This window comes from Phodopus roborovskii, unplaced genomic scaffold, assembly GCF_943737965.1.
Source record: "Phodopus roborovskii unplaced genomic scaffold, PHOROB, whole genome shotgun sequence".
In the NCBI taxonomy this organism is placed as follows: domain Eukaryota; kingdom Metazoa; phylum Chordata; class Mammalia; order Rodentia; family Cricetidae; genus Phodopus; species Phodopus roborovskii.
This window is the reverse complement of record NW_026126588.1, coordinates 5,286,292-5,305,382: the sequence shown is the minus strand read 5'-3', so window position 1 is coordinate 5,305,382 and position 19,091 is coordinate 5,286,292. Positions and strand designations below refer to the sequence as shown.

Sequence of the window (19,091 nt, the reverse complement as noted above, 5' to 3'; positions counted from 1 at the left end):
AATCAAAGGATCAAAGGGAAAGGTGAGTGTCTGCCAAGAAAGAATCATGTCAGTCAAAGCTCACGCCCCTTGATAGAAATAAAAAATATTTACCTATCAAAGGTAACTTATGGAAGTTTAATTAGTAAGAAAAAGATAAGATATAGATTAATCAATGTCCTGGAATTGGCCAGTCACCAATAATTTTCTATCCAGATAGGAAGGGTTGCAAGATTTTGAATTTCCTCCGTGGAGAGGATATTCAGGTGCAATGCATTTGATCATTTTTTTTTGTTTTGTTTTGTTTTTGTTTTTGTTTTTCTTGTTATAAAAACAGCAACATGTATCTTTGGACTATAGCTTGCCAACTTGTCCTAGACCTCAGAAGTTGAATCTTTTTCCTTAGTGGAAAAGAAGAAACAATCTTGATTCAGAGAATGGGGGCAAAAACCACATCATAGTCATTACGGTGGCTTCGGGTTAAACTCAAGGCTATGGGGACAGCAGATGACATACAATAAAAGGCCCAAATGACTCTGGGACTTGTGCTGGCTTTGTTGCTTGTTGGGTTTGCTGTCTCCTTGGAGAACAGTAATCCAGTGATTGCAGGTAATTTGGATATATGGAGTCTATATGATGCAAATAGAAGTGTGAGGTAGTTGTGCGCTAAGCCACCCTGGCTCAGCCAGCACTGAACACATCCGCAGATTAAGTCAAGCAGCACGAGTTAACCCTGATTAATGGACATTGTTTGCCTTAAGACTGCCTTTAAAAGACATTGTATATTATTTTCCTCAAAACTTAGAAATGCAATTTTTTTTTATTGCTAATGAAATTTTCAGCAAAGCCAACTATGTGAGTATGAAGGGAAGAAATTCAGACCTGTAGACAAACATAAGTTCAAGGAGAACTCAAAGTCTCATAGTCAGTGAATAGTACTTATGCCTGTGAGTCCGTTCCCCTTTCCCCCATACACACCCAGTTATAGTAAAATCATGTCTGAGAGCCAAGCACATAAAGTCTCGTCTGAACTTGCATCACTGGGAAGTAGATTCCCAAGCTAGCTTCAAGGAACCCTCAACTAAGACAACTGCTTGGCCTCAGTGCTTAAATGGCAGCATGAGCTGACGTGTGTGTGTGTGTGTGTGTGTGTGTGTGTGTGTGTGTGTGTGTGTTGTGTACTGATGACACATAAGACTTTTACAATTACAGCTTTCCTGTTATTTCTCCATTATTACACATTCATGGAATTATCAGAATATGATGGGCTGGAGGGACACAAGCTGAGAAACCACACAGAGGAGGCTGATACATTAAGGAACTCTATCCATCCTCCTGGCCATTTTTCCACAAGTGGGCTCAGCTGATATGAGTCTTTCTGGATTCAAATTTAATTTTAAAGCTTGGTCAGTTCTCATGAGCCCCTAAAAGTCAAATTATTACCTATACACTGTCATGTACGAATCTATGCATGAAACTGAAATACAAATAAAAGTACCTGAGCAAGGAAATTATTTATCCAAAATATATGTGCTGAGTGAAGCCAATTCTAACATAGTAAAGTTTCATTATTTACTTATGATCTGAAAGAATACTATTCCAAATCCTGAACTAAGTCAAAAATGCATGCATATATATATATGTGTGTGTGTGTGTATTTATATATATACAAATATACATATGCATACTGTATGCGTGCATAAACATTAAAGCACATATACACATGCACATATAAAAACACACACATGTACATATACATATATGCATCGCATATTACACATACATTCCTACACACAAAAACATACATGTTGTCTTAGCTGGGTTTCTACTGATGTGATAAAACAATATGACTGGAAAAAGGTTCACATCAGCTTACAGTTCCATATCTCAGTCTGTCCTTATAGGAAGTCACGAAAGAAACGCAGAGTCAGGAACCGAAGCAGAAGCCATGGAGGAAGGATGCTTACTGGCTTGCTTTCCAAGGCTAGCTTAGCCTGATTCCTTATCCACCCAGGACTGCCTGCCCAGGTGTGGCACTACTCACAATAGGCTCGGTCTCCCCCTGTGTCAGTTGTCACAATCAAGAAAATGTCATACAGACTTGCCTAAGGGCCAATCCTATTGAGGTATTTTCTCAACTAAAATTCTTTCTTCCCAAGTGACCCTAACTTGTATGAAGTTGGCATAAAAACTAGTCACTGCTGGGCGTTGATGGCACACATTTTTAATCCCAGCACTCCAGGCAGAGGCAGGCGGATCTCTTTGAGTTTGAGACCAGCCTGGTCTGCAAGAACTGGTTCCAGGATAGACTCCAAACCTACATAGGGAAACCTGATCTTGAAAAAACAAAAAACTAGCCAGTGCACACATGCGCGTGTGCACGCGCGCACGCGCGCGCGCACACACACACACACACACATAGAGATACACATGTACACACACGTACAAATATATGTGCATAAATTGCATACACATATAAATAGATATACATATATGTACATGAATGCACATCTACATGCACACACACACCAAATCCTCTGGAGTGTGTTCTCTGGTCATCGTCATCATGCCTCCTTACCCTTGCAGAAAACAGACCTATGTCCTCTGAAATTTAATTCCTTTTACTCAGCACAACAAGAAAATACTTTTAGCTGACTTTTAACAAAATACTGATACAAAGCATATACTCCATCTTTCAAGTGCCCCCCACAGTGCGTCACCCCATCCTCCCATTTAGGCACCAATTGTGACCATGTTAACACAGTCCAAGGAGAGATCCTCAAGCTGCTATTTCCTCACAGCCGTTGTTCCCACTGGAGAAGCTGAATCGTCTGTGCTCAGGGGTGAGCCTGGGCCTCTCACAGATGTCCCCACAAAGCCGCTGGGACAATGGCAGCTAATGCTGGGTTCATACACACCTGGAAGAATTTCATCCCACCAAATGGTCACATAATCATCCCGGTCCGTCCTCGACTGCTCATGGTAAAATCCCAGCGCATGCAGGATCTCATGTTCAATGATGGCCTTATAGTCACAGCCAAGGCCGATAGAAAGGTTTTGCCCCACGTGTTGATTGCCAACCATAGACCAGCACCTTTAAAGAGGGAGGGGAAGAAGATGTTTTCACAGAGGTGTTATGTTAATATAATTCTTGTGTTTCAAATCGCTACGCTGAGAAAGTTGAGATTGATTTTTTTTTTTAAGTTAGGGGCTGGGGAGATTGCTTAGTGGAACACTTGTTGTGTAATGAGGACAAAAGCTCAGATCCCCAGTATCCATTTGAAAGCCAGGAGAGGGAGAGAACCAGAACCTATAATCCCAGAAGTTGGAAGGCAGAGACAGGATCTCAAAGCAACCTGGCTACCCAGAATCTCAAGTATCTAAGTACTGAGGCTGCAGGCTCATTCAAAATAGCCTCTTCTGTCTGTTTGGAAATGTCCAATACAGTTTTGCCAGCCCTAGGCAGTTTACTATGCATCAGAGCATCAAAACTTACTCCTCTGAACCAGCCACAACTTTGTACCTAAGGAGCAGTTGATCATACACATGTAGGAAGCATGGCCCCTCAACCCTAGAGTATACAGTTGCTTGGATCAATTGAAAACAAAAAGCTTAAAGAGGAACTTTCAAAAAAAATGAAAATAAAGCATTTCCCCGTGTTGCTGGCTCAAGGACAAGAAGAGAGTTTAGTGTGGGATGCCCTCCACAAGCAACCTCTGAGTTTTCTTGTGCCAGTTTAGAGTGATAAGCATCTGAAAAGTCACCCTTCCCTGAAGGCAAACTGCCATAACAAGGCATCAAGGAGAGGAAACTGGCCTTCTCCTCCCCTTCATAAAAGCCACAGGACACTCCAAACAGCACTATTGCTTGTAGATTAAAATACTACCTTTTAGTGATAGTTGTGGCTGATTTAAATTCTCTCTTTAGGGGTTTTCCAAATCCCCAGGCAAATTTCATGTTTGTGAAGAGTATCCATGATAAATTGAGTTAATAAGTACAGAAGTTCACAGCTCTGATGTAGTCTGACCACACAGGGAAGACTGCCTACCTCCTATTGAAGGGTCACGGGCAAGAAGAATCCAAAACTTCTCTAAGAGACTAGCAGCATAGTGAACTTCTGGCCGATTCCCGAAATCCCCCACTCATGGAATGTTCCCTGCCTTCTGTTGGACAGCTGAGCATGAAATGCACCACTCAGGCCCCCATGTTTATCCTCAGTTGTTTTGGAAGCTATGGAAACCTTAGGACAGTGAGAGGTCCATGGGTCATGACCCCTTTTGTGTGGGGGGGGGGGGGCGGGGGGAGTGGTCAACGACACTCTCACAGAGGTCGTATATCAGAGATTCTGTGTATCAGATATTTACATTATAATTCATAATAGTAGCAAAGTTATATGAAGTGGCAATGAAATAATGTTGTGGTTGGAGGGGTCCCCTCAACATAAGAAACTGTAGTAAAGGTTGCGGTGTTAGGAAGAGTGAGGACCGCTGGTTTAGGAGGTAGAGTCTTATGGAGAAGTGGGACAACCTGCCTAGAGATTTTATAGTCCATCACTTCCTGTCTGCTTCCCAGGATGCAATGTCCCCTGCCTTACCCTCCTGTCTCCATGCCTTCCCTTCCTCACCACCATAGACCATATTCCTTCTCACGTTGCAAGCCAGAATAAATCCTTCCTCCTTTTAGGAATCTGTTTGCAGCACTAAGCCACCAAGTCCACTGCCAACGTTGCTTCTGAGGGACCCTTACCAAGAAGAACCCCAAAGGTGTCCCAGACACTGTCGGATTAGGGGAACAGACTCCCTAAGTTTACCATGGAATTACTTCACCCTCTTTTTCCAAAGTTTTTTTTTTTTTTTTTTTTTTTTGTCTTTTTGCATAAATTCAGTTTTCTTCCTCTGTTAGCAAACCTAGAATTTTTTCCACAAATGATCTTTTGGCTTTACATTCTGATTTCTGGACCCACAAGAAGGGCTTTGCCGGTAGATTTCAGTGTTGCATGGGGATTGTAAGTTGCTTGGAAGTGATTGCCTTGTCTTACCTACCCATTAACCCTAAAATTGTTAGCATTGTGTACCTCTGAATGCTGATTCAAATGCTACTTACACAAGAACGAATATCAAGGCTACAGGGTTGGCTCGGAAGCTAAGAGAACAGCGGAGGGTATGATTTTGCTTTATTCTTATCATTTCTTTCAGCCTTCAAAATAGATGTGTGACAGTTCACAAACTGAAGGATACATTCTTTTCATGCTTTATAATATTCCATACTTACCCGGAAAATTTCTGGAAGATGATGTAGGAACTCTCTCCTTCATAGGGCTTGAAATCCACACAGGACTTGAGGCGGAACATCTCAAAGGCATTGAGGATGGCTCCTTTGGCATTTAGATCTGTAAAACATTGACAGGCATTATTGAGAGTCTGGATAACAGACATAGCTTATAGTTTACAGCAGGCTGTACCACTGATATGAAATACACAGAGGTTCCATGAAAATCTTCTCCTCCTCCTCCTCCTTCTTCTTCTTCACCCTTTTTTGGCAGTAACTGATTTCCTTGGAAACTAAATTTTCAGTTAGTTGCATACATAGTACTGGTTCATAATTTAAATCAGCACAAATAGGACTGCAGGGCAGTAGCTCATGCATGAGTATAAAACTGAACTAAACCATAGAACAATATGTTCCTTTTTCTTCTTCTTTCTTTCATTCAGAGCTTTTTTTGAGAAGAGTCATATGGCAGGGCAGGAAACAGATAAGGGTTTCAGTCACTCTGACTTCTGAATGTGTGGGTGCAGCATCTTGGATAGAAGCTACAGAAATAGTGGTCCTACCCCCACACTGAACTAACATCCTTGCAGGCTGGGGATGGAGCTCAGCTGGTAGTGTTTGCCTAGCTTGCTTAAGGTCTTGGGTTAATGCTCATTGTCATGAAAACAAGGCATGCTGGTTTATGCCTATAATCTCAGCACTTGGGAGGAGGAGGCAGAGGATTGGGAGTTCAAGACCAACATGGGCTAAATAAGGCCCATTGTTTTGTTTTGTTTTTTTTTTTTTTTTAATCCTCTTAGATGGAGGAAAGCCTAGTTCAGAGAGGTGTGAGTGTTCTTGGAACAAAGAAACCATGAGAGCAGTAGGAAGTAGCAAGACCAACCAGCCAGTATCGTGCAAGTACAGGTTTATCCTTGGCAAGGATGGGCAGAAAAGGAGTGAACCCCCAGGGAATTGAGATTATATTTCACTTCATTTGTATTCTTTTTCCCTACCATCAACTCACTGGAGGTAGAGAGCTTAATTAAAAATTAATCCAAGTCATACAAAATGAAATCCTTGGGTTTGCACAATATATATGTATATGTATACATATATGTATATGTATATTCCTTGGAATTTTGCCAAATGATTTATATCACGATTCTCATAAGTACCAGGTTGGAGAGTCACAAGGTAATAACATCACTAAGGAAATAGTTCTTAACTGGGCAGGTCAGTTCGCATGTATGAACTCAGCACTTGTGAGAATTGGTTTCAGTTCAAGGCCAACCTCTGCTACAGAGTAAGATATTGTGGGGGGGAGAAAGGAAGGGAGGAAGGGATGGAGGGAGAGACAGAGACAGAGACAGAGAGACAGAGGGTTGATGGAATTATTTCTGGACACTATACTATTTCCATTGCACTAAAACATGCATTGGAGAAAAGAGTTTGTCAATAAATGCTGCTGGACAATCTGAATATCTGCATTGCTGCCAGAAGACAGCAAAGGGGAATCAATTCAACATATAGATAACAGTAGATTTTTGACTGAGAACCCCAGAGCAAGATCCTCAAAAGCAAAAGTATATGTGATGTTATAACAAACTAAGAAACGTCTGCACGACCAAGGAATCAAGTCAATAGAGCTAAGAGTCAACCTAAAAACTGTCAAACTATTTTTCTGAGACAGAACCAATATTTAGAGTATCTTTTTAAAAAACAGTAATGTTGGACTGAAGGCAATTTGCACTATGATGTAGCTTGAATGAGAATGGTCCCCATAGGCACATGTGTTTGAATGCTGGAAGGACTGGGAGGTGTGGCCTCTTTGGAGGTGGGCCACCAGGGTTGGAGAGCTTTGAGATTTCAAAAGCCCACTTCTGACCCAGAGTCACTCTTTCTGCCTCCTGCCTGAGGATCAGGACATAGGTCCCTCCCTATTGCTCTTCTGCCTGCCTGCCTGCTGCCACACAGCTTAGGGGTATGGATGTGCTAACTACATTGGTTTGACCATCACACACACATATCACATCCTACTTTGCTTTTTCTCTTAGCATTAAGCTGACTTGGGAATTTCTGGGGCTAATACGAAAGCCAATCCCTTTCCCCACCTCCACCCTTAAACAAGCTATAAAAAGAGAACTAGAAACTCTGTCATGGTTTTAAAAAATTATCCTGGCATCACTGAGAAAGAAAAAAGGAAATACAGCCATTCTGTATGACCCTCACTGGAAGAGCCACACTGATTTCCATGAGTGTGAGCCTACAGTATTTGCATGGGTTAGCTTCTTCAGTATACAGAGATTTTTATTGCCTCGTTGTAACCTTCATTCCGAGCAAAAGGTCCTGATGTGGTAAATTACACACAGCTTTGCCTTGTTTTGTCAGCCACTAGCTCTCCTTAGCACTGGATGGAATTACATAAGAGCTGACTTCACGTGTTTGGTGACTGTGTATAGCAGGTGGTGGCCTGGAAAACCCACTGTGTTCACCTGGGGATTTGTTTGAGAAGGTTTCTGAAACTGTCAGTAGCGGAGTTTGAATCTAACACATCCCTCCATATCGAGTTACAAATTAAAAAACGAGGTTAAAAATGAAATGACTAGAAGAGAAAGTAGAGGAAATTTATTTTTGAAAAAAAAGGATATCTCATTAAATAGGGGGACATTTGAGTGATGCTCAATGGTACTCCCAGGGCGAGAAAGGATGGATACGAGCATAATTCTGAATGCAAGCACAAATCTGCCACATAAGTTCCCGGCATCTTCCAAGAAGACTCTGGGACTGAGTCAGAGTCTGGGTGGATGAAAAGTCAAAGAGGAATCAGGAGAAGAACATCAAGAGCTATGGTTGAGAGGCTGAGAGGCAGGGGGTGGGGTGGGGTGGGGTGATCACAATCAACAAATAAGCCATGCATGCCACAAATATCATCAAATGGACAAGCTTGGTATAAGTGAGAGAAGCTCTAAAGATCTTGGTGGGAACTGGCCAGTAGAATGTTGAAGGTTGACCAAACTGAGCAACACCTCACCTGTTGCCCACAATTGTAGGTTAAAAAAAAAAGTCAGGAGTGAGCTAGTTAGGTTTTGATTGAGTTGACACAAACCTGGGAAGAAGCTACATCCATGGAGGAACTGCTTCTATCCAACTGGCCTAGACGCAAGTCTGTGGGGAATTTTCTTGACTACTCATGGATATGGAATAGCCTAGCCCACTGTGGGCAGTGTCATCCCTCAGCAGGAGGTCCTTGGTTGCATAAAAAAATGCACACTGAATAAGCCATGGGAGCAAGCCAGGGAGCAGCATCCCTCCATGGCTTCTGCCTCCAGTTTATGCTCAGAGACAGACTATGGCCTGAGAGTTGTAAGAGGAAATCAGAGCTTTCCAGTTTGCTTTTGATTTTAATCATAGCATCTTAATCATAGCAACAGAGAAACAAGCAATGACAAGGAGTTTGAGCCATATGAAGATGAAGGGGCTGGGAAAATCCTTGGGCATTCCACTAAGCCCCCCAGAGAGACTGAGGAGGCTTAGGGGTCAAGCCTACATCCTAGTATTCTGGGATATGCATTGAAATAAGACCAAAACCAAAGCAAAGCCTTCAAAATGCTGCTCAAATTCTTGGCACAGTAATTCAAAAATGAAGAGCACTACAAGGAAAAAAACAGCACATGACATCTCTCTACGGGTGATAGCCACAGCACTCCAACATAGAGTCAAAGAGCATCAATGTGGGACAACCTTGGAAATGTGATCTACAGAGTGCGGGAGAATTCAAATGTTGAAGCTAACCAAGAGTTTAAAGGACAATGTGTATTTATTTGTTCAAGGATTTGAGGGAAAAAGGGGGACACCACAGACTCTCAGCAGTGAAATAAAATTTATATAGAAGAATCAAATGGAAATTCCATCAGAATTCACGGCAGTTAATCATTTGGTGGGATCACCATGGAAACAAGGCTCTGGTTAGGACTCTGAAGGTATTTCAAGTAAGTTTAGCTGTAGTGAGAAAAGCCACTCAGAGCCTGGATGGCACCATACCATGAGCTGGAGTCCTGGGATGAATAAAACAGCGGAAGTGAGCTGAGCACCAGCATCCATTCTCCTGTGTGTGCGCAACGTGACAATGTGACCAGCAGCCTCAGGCTGCTGCGACCACGCTTCCCCTCTGTGACAGACCTTTCAAACTGTGCAGACCCTTCCCCCTTAATTTGTCAGGTACTTGGTCACAACAAAAAGCAAAGTAACTTGATACAGAATTACATTCAAAATGGAAAGTTCACTGAATGATTTTAAGAGAAAACTAGAGGTAGTGAAAGAGTCACAGAGAAAATACTATTTTAAAAAAATGAACAGAGCCTTAATAACTAATAGGAAACTATCAACAAGCCCAACATGTTTGAGATATTCAAGAAAATAATGACCTGATAGTTCTCACATTTGGTTGTTTAAACATCATCTTACAGATCTAGGAAGCCTGAATTCAAAGACATTTTCCTGACTTTGTCAAGTGCTGGGCTTGTGAGTGTTCCCCACTATGCTGCTTTATGGGGTCCTGGGAGTGCAATCCTGCACTTCCTGAAGGCTAGGCAAGCACGTTCTCAGCTAAGCCCAGTCCTCATGGCACAGATACTGTGAACCCTCAGTAAACCGTCAGGTAGAGGCACTGCGCATGGCACCTGAGGGGGTGGTGCACATGAGAGAATCGGGAAGGAAAAGTGGACATTGAAAAAAAATCCTTCCAAGGTGGTTTCTTCGATCATGCTTTAGGGAATATGGGCACTCTGAAATTATAAGCATGCTGGAGAAATGTGGGAAATGTCTTCGTTTCCCAACCAACGTTTGAGAACAATGGTGTTTCTTAACCTGTTCACTGGAAAAGGTATTAGAAACAACACTGATAACATTGACCCGGGAATACTGAAACACAATCTACATATGTTGAGTTGGGAAGAGCCCAACCACCCCAAAAATGATGAAACCTTGGCCTGCTTTCCCCCTCTCTCTCATCTTCTCTATCAATGAAGAGTAGGTTTTGAGGTCAAGGTGTCATATGGTAGTTATAGGCCAATTATTTGAGGATCAGCCAGTACCTGTTCAAGGCATCTAATAGTTGTTCATTTACTGCTAATTAATATTTCTGTCAGTGACTAAAATGCAAGGTATACAGATCTTTATCTTAAGAGAAAGGAGAAAGTCAAAATTATTAATGTTGAGGAAAAGGGCTAATATATGATTTTTTTTATTTCTCCAAAACATATGATGTTCCTCTCACAAGAAAAATGAAAAGAAACCAATATGCTGGAAATAGTGTCTTCAATCTATACCCAGCTCAGCCATTGTACAAATGAAGTACAAAATTTTACCATTATGATGTCAATTTTTATCTCACAGTTTTGTTCTTTGTGTTGTTTCTGATTTTTACTAACATTTTAACATATGCAGTAATGTGTGTGCATGTGAGCTTGTGTGTGTGTGTGTGTGTTATACAAGTTCGAGCATGTGGAGATCAGGAGACAATTGTGGGTATTGTTCCTCAGGTGCAGTTCATTTTACTATGAGGCAGAGTCTCTCCTCCTGGAGTTTGTGAATGAGGCTGGGCTGGCTAGCTCAGGCCCCCACGAACCCACCTACCTCTACCTTCTAAGCACTGAGATTACAAGCATGAGTCAGCCTGACAGAGTTTTTACTTGGATGCTGGGGATTGAACTCAAGTCCTCATGCTTGCAAAATAAGCACTTCACTGACTGAGTCATCTCTCCAAACCTTGAAAGAAAGCCATGGCTTTCTTCCCAAGAGCTAAAGAATCTTTAGGGCTCTTTATGTATTGGTCTGAAGCTGATGACCAGGAGAGAGGGGAAAGAAAAGTTTACACATTTCTAGTTAAGAACAACTTCCATTACCCAGGTTGTCAGCCAGGATGTACGGAATGGGGAACTTCCATCTTGCTGTTGAGTCTCTCAGGGCATTTCTGGTTCTCTATGAAGAACAAGAGAAAACGTAATGCTGTCTGGTTCCACCCATTTCCCTACAGCTCCCATTCTTATTTACAGCTGGGTAAAATCCCACTGTATGCATGTGCCTCATCTCTCATGTGTGGATGTATACACACTGCATGTTCTCTCCCACATGTAGGTCCTAGCTTCCAATGTTTAATATCTACATCTTGGTAGGCCTAAGAGGGAGAAGGGTGGGCAGGGTGATAGAAGACCAGTGATCTGAAGTAGAAAGGGCAACAATACAAAGGATGGAGGGTTAAAACCTGGATGGAGATTGGGGAGACGGAAGAGCAGTGGGTGGGAAGGAGAGCCAACCAAAACTAAGTGTGTATGAAAAATGTCATAAGGGAAACAGCTACTTTGTAAACTGATTAAGGTGTGACACAAAAATGGAAAGCAACCAAACAACAACAAAAAAGTCCGAGAAAACCTGTGACTACCGCCATAACCTTCGCTCAACTCACACCGAAAGGACTAACTCGGAGCATTTATCTCCTCATTATAAAAAACAATAGGAACTCCTTAGAGATAACTTTTGGAGGTTCGAGGGCATTAATAAGAATAAAATAAAAGGGCCAGGTAACTGTTAACTCTGGCACACTACCTCCAGACACATGGGAGCACTTCCTTCCTAGTCTGTGTTAACTGGGAAAAACTGGATAGATAAACCACTTGATTATTGTATACTTTCTGTTCTCTTTAGTGTTTTTTTTATTACTGTTAACTCAGGGGAAGTTCCTATAGGTATGGATTATAAAGGAATCTTTGCTTTCTTTCTACAGTGCCCAACATGGATCCGAAAGCGCAGGTTGGGGTGAGGGGTGATGTCATAGCTCCCAAGGTAAGGTGGCACTCACTGGCAGAACGATGTCTCCTTCAAAGAGGTTCAGGCCTGCAGCTGGGTGGATTTGAAAATGAAAGGATATTTGAAATGAGCATTAATAAAAGACAGGTCACAGTGAAATTAATCTTTGCTATTGTGCATCTTTCATCACATGCAGTCATTTATCTCTTATTGAAATTGTGATTCCCCCCCCCCAACTGAGTAAACGTGAACTGGTAAGTATAAGTATATATCGATATGCCCTCTTTTCAATTTTGGAAGAAAAACTCTTTTCCAAGAACCTTAGAACTGGGCCTGGAGAGCTGGCTTGGTATTTAAGAACACTGGCTGTTCTTGCAGTGGGCCTGGGTTCAATTCCCAGCACCCACACGGCAACTCCCAATCATCTGTAACACTAGTTCCAGGGGGTCCAACGCCCTCTTCTGACATTTGTAGGCTCCAAGCATGCATGTGGTACACATCCATATGATTCAGTCTAAACATCTATATAAATAAAATGATAACATTTCTAAAATAACCTTATAGCTTCGAAGGGGTAGTGTTGATCATGTACTCTAAACCTTTCCTTCTTCAGAGGAAGAAATGGAGCCCAGAGAAAAGCCATGAGCCAGGAGGCCATTGTCCAAGTCAGCATTACAACTAGTGTCCCATCCCTGCCCTTCATGCCCACCCCCACCTCACCTAGGTAAATGCATTGAGTTGATTTCCTCCTGTGAGGATGATGGCAGTCTCCAAGCATAAACCAGGGGCAGTGTCCTTGTAATGATGGGTACCAGGGGTGATGTCTCCAAGCCCTAGTTTTCAAATGCTTAGCATAATGGACCCCCACACACTGCTTGGATTACCTAACCCTGACCTCAAAAAGGGACTTTTGAAAATAAGATTCTTTAATGAAAAGGTCATGTGAAAACTTCCCAAGCATTTAAAGACACCACTTACCTTTAAAAATAATGTTTAGTTAATTAATTTAAATTTTACAGTATTAAAAAGGCATAACCTAAGCTGGTGGGGGTGGCACACGCCTTTAATCCCAGCACTTGGGAGGCAGAGGCAGGTGGGTCTCTGTGAGTTTGAGGCCAGCCTACATGGTGAGTTCCAGGACAGGCTCCAAAATAACACAGAGAAACCCTGTCTGGAACCCCACACACATATACACACATACAAAATGCATGACCTAGGCCTGCCTATGTTCAAGTTTTGCCCTTCAATTAATTATTATCATGTTATTCCCTTAACTATAAGAGTAACCACAATATTCTGAATTGTACAGACTTGGGGGGATTAAATGATAATACCTATAAAGGTGCTTTAAAATATGCTCCAAGCCAAAATGCCTAATAACCAGCCAGGTGGTACAGGCCTTTAATCCCAGAATTCAGGAGGCAGAGACTCTGTGAGTTCAAGGCCAGCCTGGTCTACAAAGCAAATTCCAGGACTACCCAGAGAATCTCTGTCTCAAAACAACAACAAAATCAAAATAATACAAGTAAATACCTAATAATCACTAACTGTTAACACTGACCACAAGACAACACTCACTTCCCACTAAGTGACCAGAGTTAGAGTGTTCTATCTACTCTTGTTTTTTAAACACCTCATATAGCTCAGATTGATTATGATCTCTCCACATAACCAAGGATGGCCTTGAACTCAGATTTCCTTGACTCCATCTTCCCAGTGCTGGGGTTACAGCACTGGCCATCATAATTGTGTTGGTTTGAATACATATGGCGCCATAGATATTTTGAGTGCTTGGCCCATACATAGGGAGTTACACTATTAGGAGGTGTGGCCTTGTTGGAGTAGGTGTGGCCTTGTAGGAGGAAGTGTGTCACTGGATTGGGCTTTGAGGTCTCATCTATGTGCTCAAGCTGTGCCCAGCAAGGACACTGTTCACTTCCTGTTGTGTTGTGGAGTGTTATTTCAACTAGGGAAAGATGTGTTACATTTGTTTATGCAGCATTTATCTATTGATAAAAGGATTGTGTTTGGCTATGTGTTGTATCTGTTTCATCTTGCCTGCCTAAAGTACATGATTGGTCTAATAAAATGCTAAATAGTCAAGAGCTAGGCAGGAGAGGGATAGATGTGGCTGCCAGGCAGAGAGAATAGAATAAATAGGAAGAGAAATCTAGGCTCAGGAGAGGAATGAGAAAAGGAGGGGGAGAGAATAAGGGATGCACCCAGACCCCGAAGCCAGGCAGCTGCCAGACAGACAAGAGCAGCAGTGAAAGTAAACTATACAGAAGGAAAGAAAAATAAAAAGCTCCCAGACAAAAGGTAGATAGATAAGATTCTGTGGTAAAGGAAACCATCAAAAACACACACTTGGTGAAGATGTAATCGAACAAGGGGGCCATGTTCCAGCCCCGGCAATCAGCACAACTTGGCAGCTTCAGCCATGTGGTTCTGGCTTTTGGAGTCAAGGATTAAAGAAAGGGGGGGTGGGGTGGTTTCAGACTCTCCCACCAAAACAAAGGAAAGCCACTGAGGCTGGGTGTGTGACAGGGGTGTCCCTGCATGGAGGCCCAGGTAAGCTGTAAAGGTGAAGCCTGGATTGCCTTGGAGATCCCAAGATGCTGGAGATGCCAGAGTCATGGGACAGCCCGAGAAAAGAAGTGTGCTACAGTCAACAAAGCTTAAAGGAGCTGGATATCTCGAGAGGCTTTTGACATCAGACATAGAGATGCAGAGCTTAGAATTTGCCCGGCTGGATTTTGGTCTTGCTTTGGTCCAGTTTTTCCTCGCTATCCTATCTTTCCTCCACTCTGAAATGGTGATGTATACCCTGCGTATATATGTTGGAAGTATGTGATCTGCTTTTTTATTATAATTTTACAAGGGATTACAGTTAAGAAATAGCAGGAATCTCCGGGGAGACTTTGAACTTGGTACTTTTAAACGTTTTTGAGACTGTGATAGACTATGGGGACTTTAGAAGTTAGACTAAATGCATTTTGCATTTTGTATGGCTACAAGCCTATGGGAGTTAAGGAGTGGAATGCGGCGATTTGAATGACACCCATAGTTAATGACCCCCATAGTCTCGTGTGATTTTGAGGGCTTGGCCCATAGAAAGTTGCACTATTAGGAGGCACAGCCTTGCTGGAGTATGTGAGGCCTTGTTGGAGGAAGTGTGTCACTGTGGGGGTGGGCTTTGAGGTCTCATAGATTTTTGTAAGCTACACCCATTGTGGACACAGCTCACTCCCTATAGCCTGTGGATCAAGATGTAGAACTTTCAGCTCCTTCTCCAGCACCATGTCTGCTTGAATGCTGCCATGACAATAACAGACTAAACCTCTGAAGCTGTAAGCCACCCCAACTAAATATTTTTCTTTATCAGAGTTGCTGTGTTCTCGGTGTCTCTTCACAGCAATAGTATCCCTAACTAAGACAATGCCCATATTAGGGGTGCTGAGGACCAGACTCTGCATGCTAGGCACTCCTACCAAGTGAGTTACTTTCCCAGACTGACGACTCCACTTTTTGTAACCCTGTGGACAAGCAGTATTACCTTTAAAACACAAGCAGCTTCAGAAGAGATCATTGGATTGCACGGCAATCTGAGGATAGCCCTTAGTTTATAACTAGGAAACCAATCCAGAGAATAATCCCCATTGTAGTAACAGAGGTCTTATTCTACAAAGTGTATAGCTTCTTACAAATGACACCTCAGAGCAGTTGGGAATTAGAAGGGAGTAAGGCAGTCAGGCAGGGGTGGCTCACGCCTTTAATCCCAGCAGTTGGGAGGCAGAAGCAGGTGGATCTCTGTGAGTTCGAGGCCAGACTGGTCCACAGAGAAAGTCCCGGGACAGCCTCCATAGCTACAGAGAATCCCTATCTTGAAAAAAAAAGAAAAGAAAACTGGGGGGGGGGGAGAGAAAGTAACATGGTTTCACCTCCCCAGGACAAAGGCTGCCTCTGCTGTACATACCAGGGATGTACTCAACCCTGTCAATCCTGACCTGGTTACATGGTAACAGGAAATTAAATAACAACCAACTGCAAAACCATCGCAAAGTCACCATTAGTAGGAACAGATTTGGAGCTGAAATTTCCTTGTGGGTGCTTCATGCTCATTTAGCCATACTGCTACCTGGGTCTGCTATGTGCAAACATGTGTATTTCCTAGCACTTAGACTGGAGCAAGAAACGGAGGGGGAGCACACTCGGGAGGAGGAGGCCTCTTTGCAGCACTGCGAACAGGCTCTCTCACCATGGAGAGTGTCCTGTGCCTCCCTGCAAAAGGGGAAACAGAACTTTCCATACTGCAGGATGGCGGTTGTTGGGAACCAGCAGTCTGCTGACCCCACCCCCAACGATGGGCAGGACGCTCATGGCCAAATCATCGCTTCTTCAGGCTTTCCCTGGCTGCTCAAGCTTTCCCTGGCTGCCAGAGGACTCAGTTACGCATGCACAAGCCCCCCTTTTAAAGCAAGCGTGCCAAGCATGCCCCCCTCTCTTGCCCTCTCTCTCTCTGGCCTTCCGTCTCTCCGCTCTTTCTCTTTCTCTCTCTCCCCCCCCCTCCCCTGCTTTTGGTTGGCCACCAGCTAACCCCCTTTCTCTTCCTTCCCTCAATAAACGCCATGTGGGCGCTGAGCCTCGTGTTTGTGTTTTGTGGGCATTAGCTGCAGCAAAAGAACAACAGCGGTGACAGTGGATATGAATGTCTATGCAAACTCTAAGGTGTTAGTGATCAGGTGTCCCTCCACTGACACCAGCCCCAGACAAAGATGTCAAGACACAAAGGCCTCTTTGAAACCCAAGACGCAGAACACAGAAGCAAGACAGGCAACCTGGATGTCTTTCCTCTCAGTAATGGATGACTGCGTGGGCTTCCTCAATGAACACATTTCTAAAGAAACACTCCAAACAGAAATGCATTTACCCGCCCCCACTTCTCTATGCCTTCTCAACTAGTCACCTCATCAGCAGTATATATGACAAGCCAGTCCATGCTTGGGATGTCTCTCCCATTAAATTAAAAAAAGAACTGTCTGCTTACTCTGTATAATTTTTAGCAAGTTGAATAATGGCCAATTCTGCTTCCCTTTTATTCCAAACTGGAAACTAGAATATATGAAATCTTCAACAACAGAAAACATGTTAGGTTATGGAGTCTTAGATCTACTAGGGCTCATTATCTCTCTTAAAAAAAGCTAACCTAGTGCCTGGGTGATAGTTGAGTTGGTAAAATGAACGCTGAGCGAGCATGAGGACCTGGATTTGAGTACCAGAACCCAAGTGAAGACCCAGGAGTACTTTTGATTCCAAAGACAGAGAGGCAGAAGCATGTGCACCCCTGGGTCTCACTGACCAGTCAGTCTAACTTGCTTGGAAAGACACAGGCCAAAAAACAAAAAAAAAAAAAAAATAAAAAACAAAGGCAGTTCCTGAAGAACCATAACAGAAGCTGATTTCTGTTTCCCACATGCATGCATCGGCACTGAAATGAGCGTACACACAGTCTAATGTAATCCTTTTTCTCTTAGGCATCATCATTTTCTAGAAACTTCTAATGCCAGTAGGCACCAATTAACTTGTCTCTTAAAAAGGCAATCCTATCATCTGCTGGGCCTGAAATCCTCTCAAGTGAGGAATGGTGGTGCCTGTCGGTACTCTGGAGGTAGAGGCAGAAGGCTGGATGCTTGTTGAAATCCACCCCAGTTTACTTTAGCAATTTCCAGCCAGCCCTGCACAGAGAGACCTTGTCTCAAACTAGTTAATCAATCAATTAATTAAAATAACCAACAAAGGATATCAAGGTCTCAATATTTCAGAAATTAAGCTCACCTAAGTTGATTTCTGAAATATCCTTCTGTTTGCCATCTATATTGTGGTCTGTCAAAAAGAAAAAGATGAGGAAAAATTGTTACTAATTTTGTTGAGGAAAACTCAGAAAAATTGCATATGAAATGCTCCTTACCATGTTCATCCAAATGATGCTTAATCTGGAGGGAGATAAATGTACACAAAGTGGGTAACTTAGGCTAGAGCTGATGCCTTTAAAAACTCCATAGAAGTAGATACCTACTTACCGATACAGCTGCTACGTGGGCAGAAAACCAGAACAGAATGAGACCACGGGCAGGTCTCGTCCAAGGCATTGTTGCAAATGAGCTGGATGTAGCAAAGACTCCTTGCCATAAAAGCCTACTGGACCTTGCTCTGACTGTCACCAAGGGAACTTTGACCCTTCTGTAGGTACTGTGTTGCCTAGTAAATGCAGACTGAGAGAATGAACTACACTTTCAGGAGTGAGAACAAAGAATCCTACTCTAAAAACTCATGACCCAGGGACTGAGAGAAAGTTTGAAAAATTAGTAGTGAAATGAACATACGATAACAAGTCATACACCATGCCATTTGTGACAGAAATGAGTATAATCTTCAAAGTGATAATGTTATGTATTGACGGTCAAAGACGAACTAAGATTTTATGGAATTGTTGCAAATTACAATCATGACAAGGCACAAATGCTCAGCTCATATCGTTTCTCTCTCTCTACTTTATCTCTTTCTCCATATTCTTTCTCATCTATAAAAATAAATATTCATGACTAGTCTGACGTTAGTCTCTAAGTTCAGTGCCATTTCAGTAAAGATCCTAGCATTCTCATGGAGCGTCACAGGCTACTTTAGAAATTTACACAAAAGAGCAAACTTCTAAGAATAAGTAAGAAAATGTTGAAAAGAAAGTTTAGAGAGGCAGGGATCGCTATAACTGAAATATGAACCCTTTTAAAGTTACATTAATTAGGGAATATCATACGGCCAAGAGAGATCTCAGGGTTTCTAGAATGGAATAGAATGTCAGAAAAAATGAATGTGTAGTAGGGTTTTGTTATACACGAGGAATCAAAAGTGCTAAAGGGAAACTTTTTTCACTTTAACAATATTGGAAAATTGCATTTCTGTCCGAAGGATACATTAAGCTCTTACCTTGTACTGTTCAGAAAAATGTAAACTCTGGATAAAGGTGGAGAGTCACAAATCTCAAACTTTGAGGCCAAGTA

The 19,091-nt window shown here is 42.5% G+C and overlaps 1 protein-coding gene across 1 annotated transcript in view; it reads right to left on the bottom strand.

Moving 5' to 3' along the window:
- The window catches only part of Mep1a (meprin A subunit alpha), a 31,058-nt gene extending 12,876 nt beyond the window's left edge, over nt 1–18,182 (bottom strand). Inside the window, exons 1-7 of the mRNA XM_051204286.1 lie at nt 18,114–18,182; nt 18,002–18,026; nt 17,869–17,916; nt 12,086–12,126; nt 11,133–11,208; nt 5,251–5,368; nt 2,898–3,073 (exon numbers count right to left, since the gene is read on the bottom strand). Of these exons, the coding sequence (XP_051060243.1) occupies nt 2,898–3,073; nt 5,251–5,368; nt 11,133–11,208; nt 12,086–12,126; nt 17,869–17,916; nt 18,002–18,026; nt 18,114–18,182 (553 nt within the window). The remainder of the gene's footprint in view (nt 1–2,897; nt 3,074–5,250; nt 5,369–11,132; nt 11,209–12,085; nt 12,127–17,868; nt 17,917–18,001; nt 18,027–18,113) is intronic.
- Nucleotides 18,183–19,091: the final 909 nt, after the last annotated feature.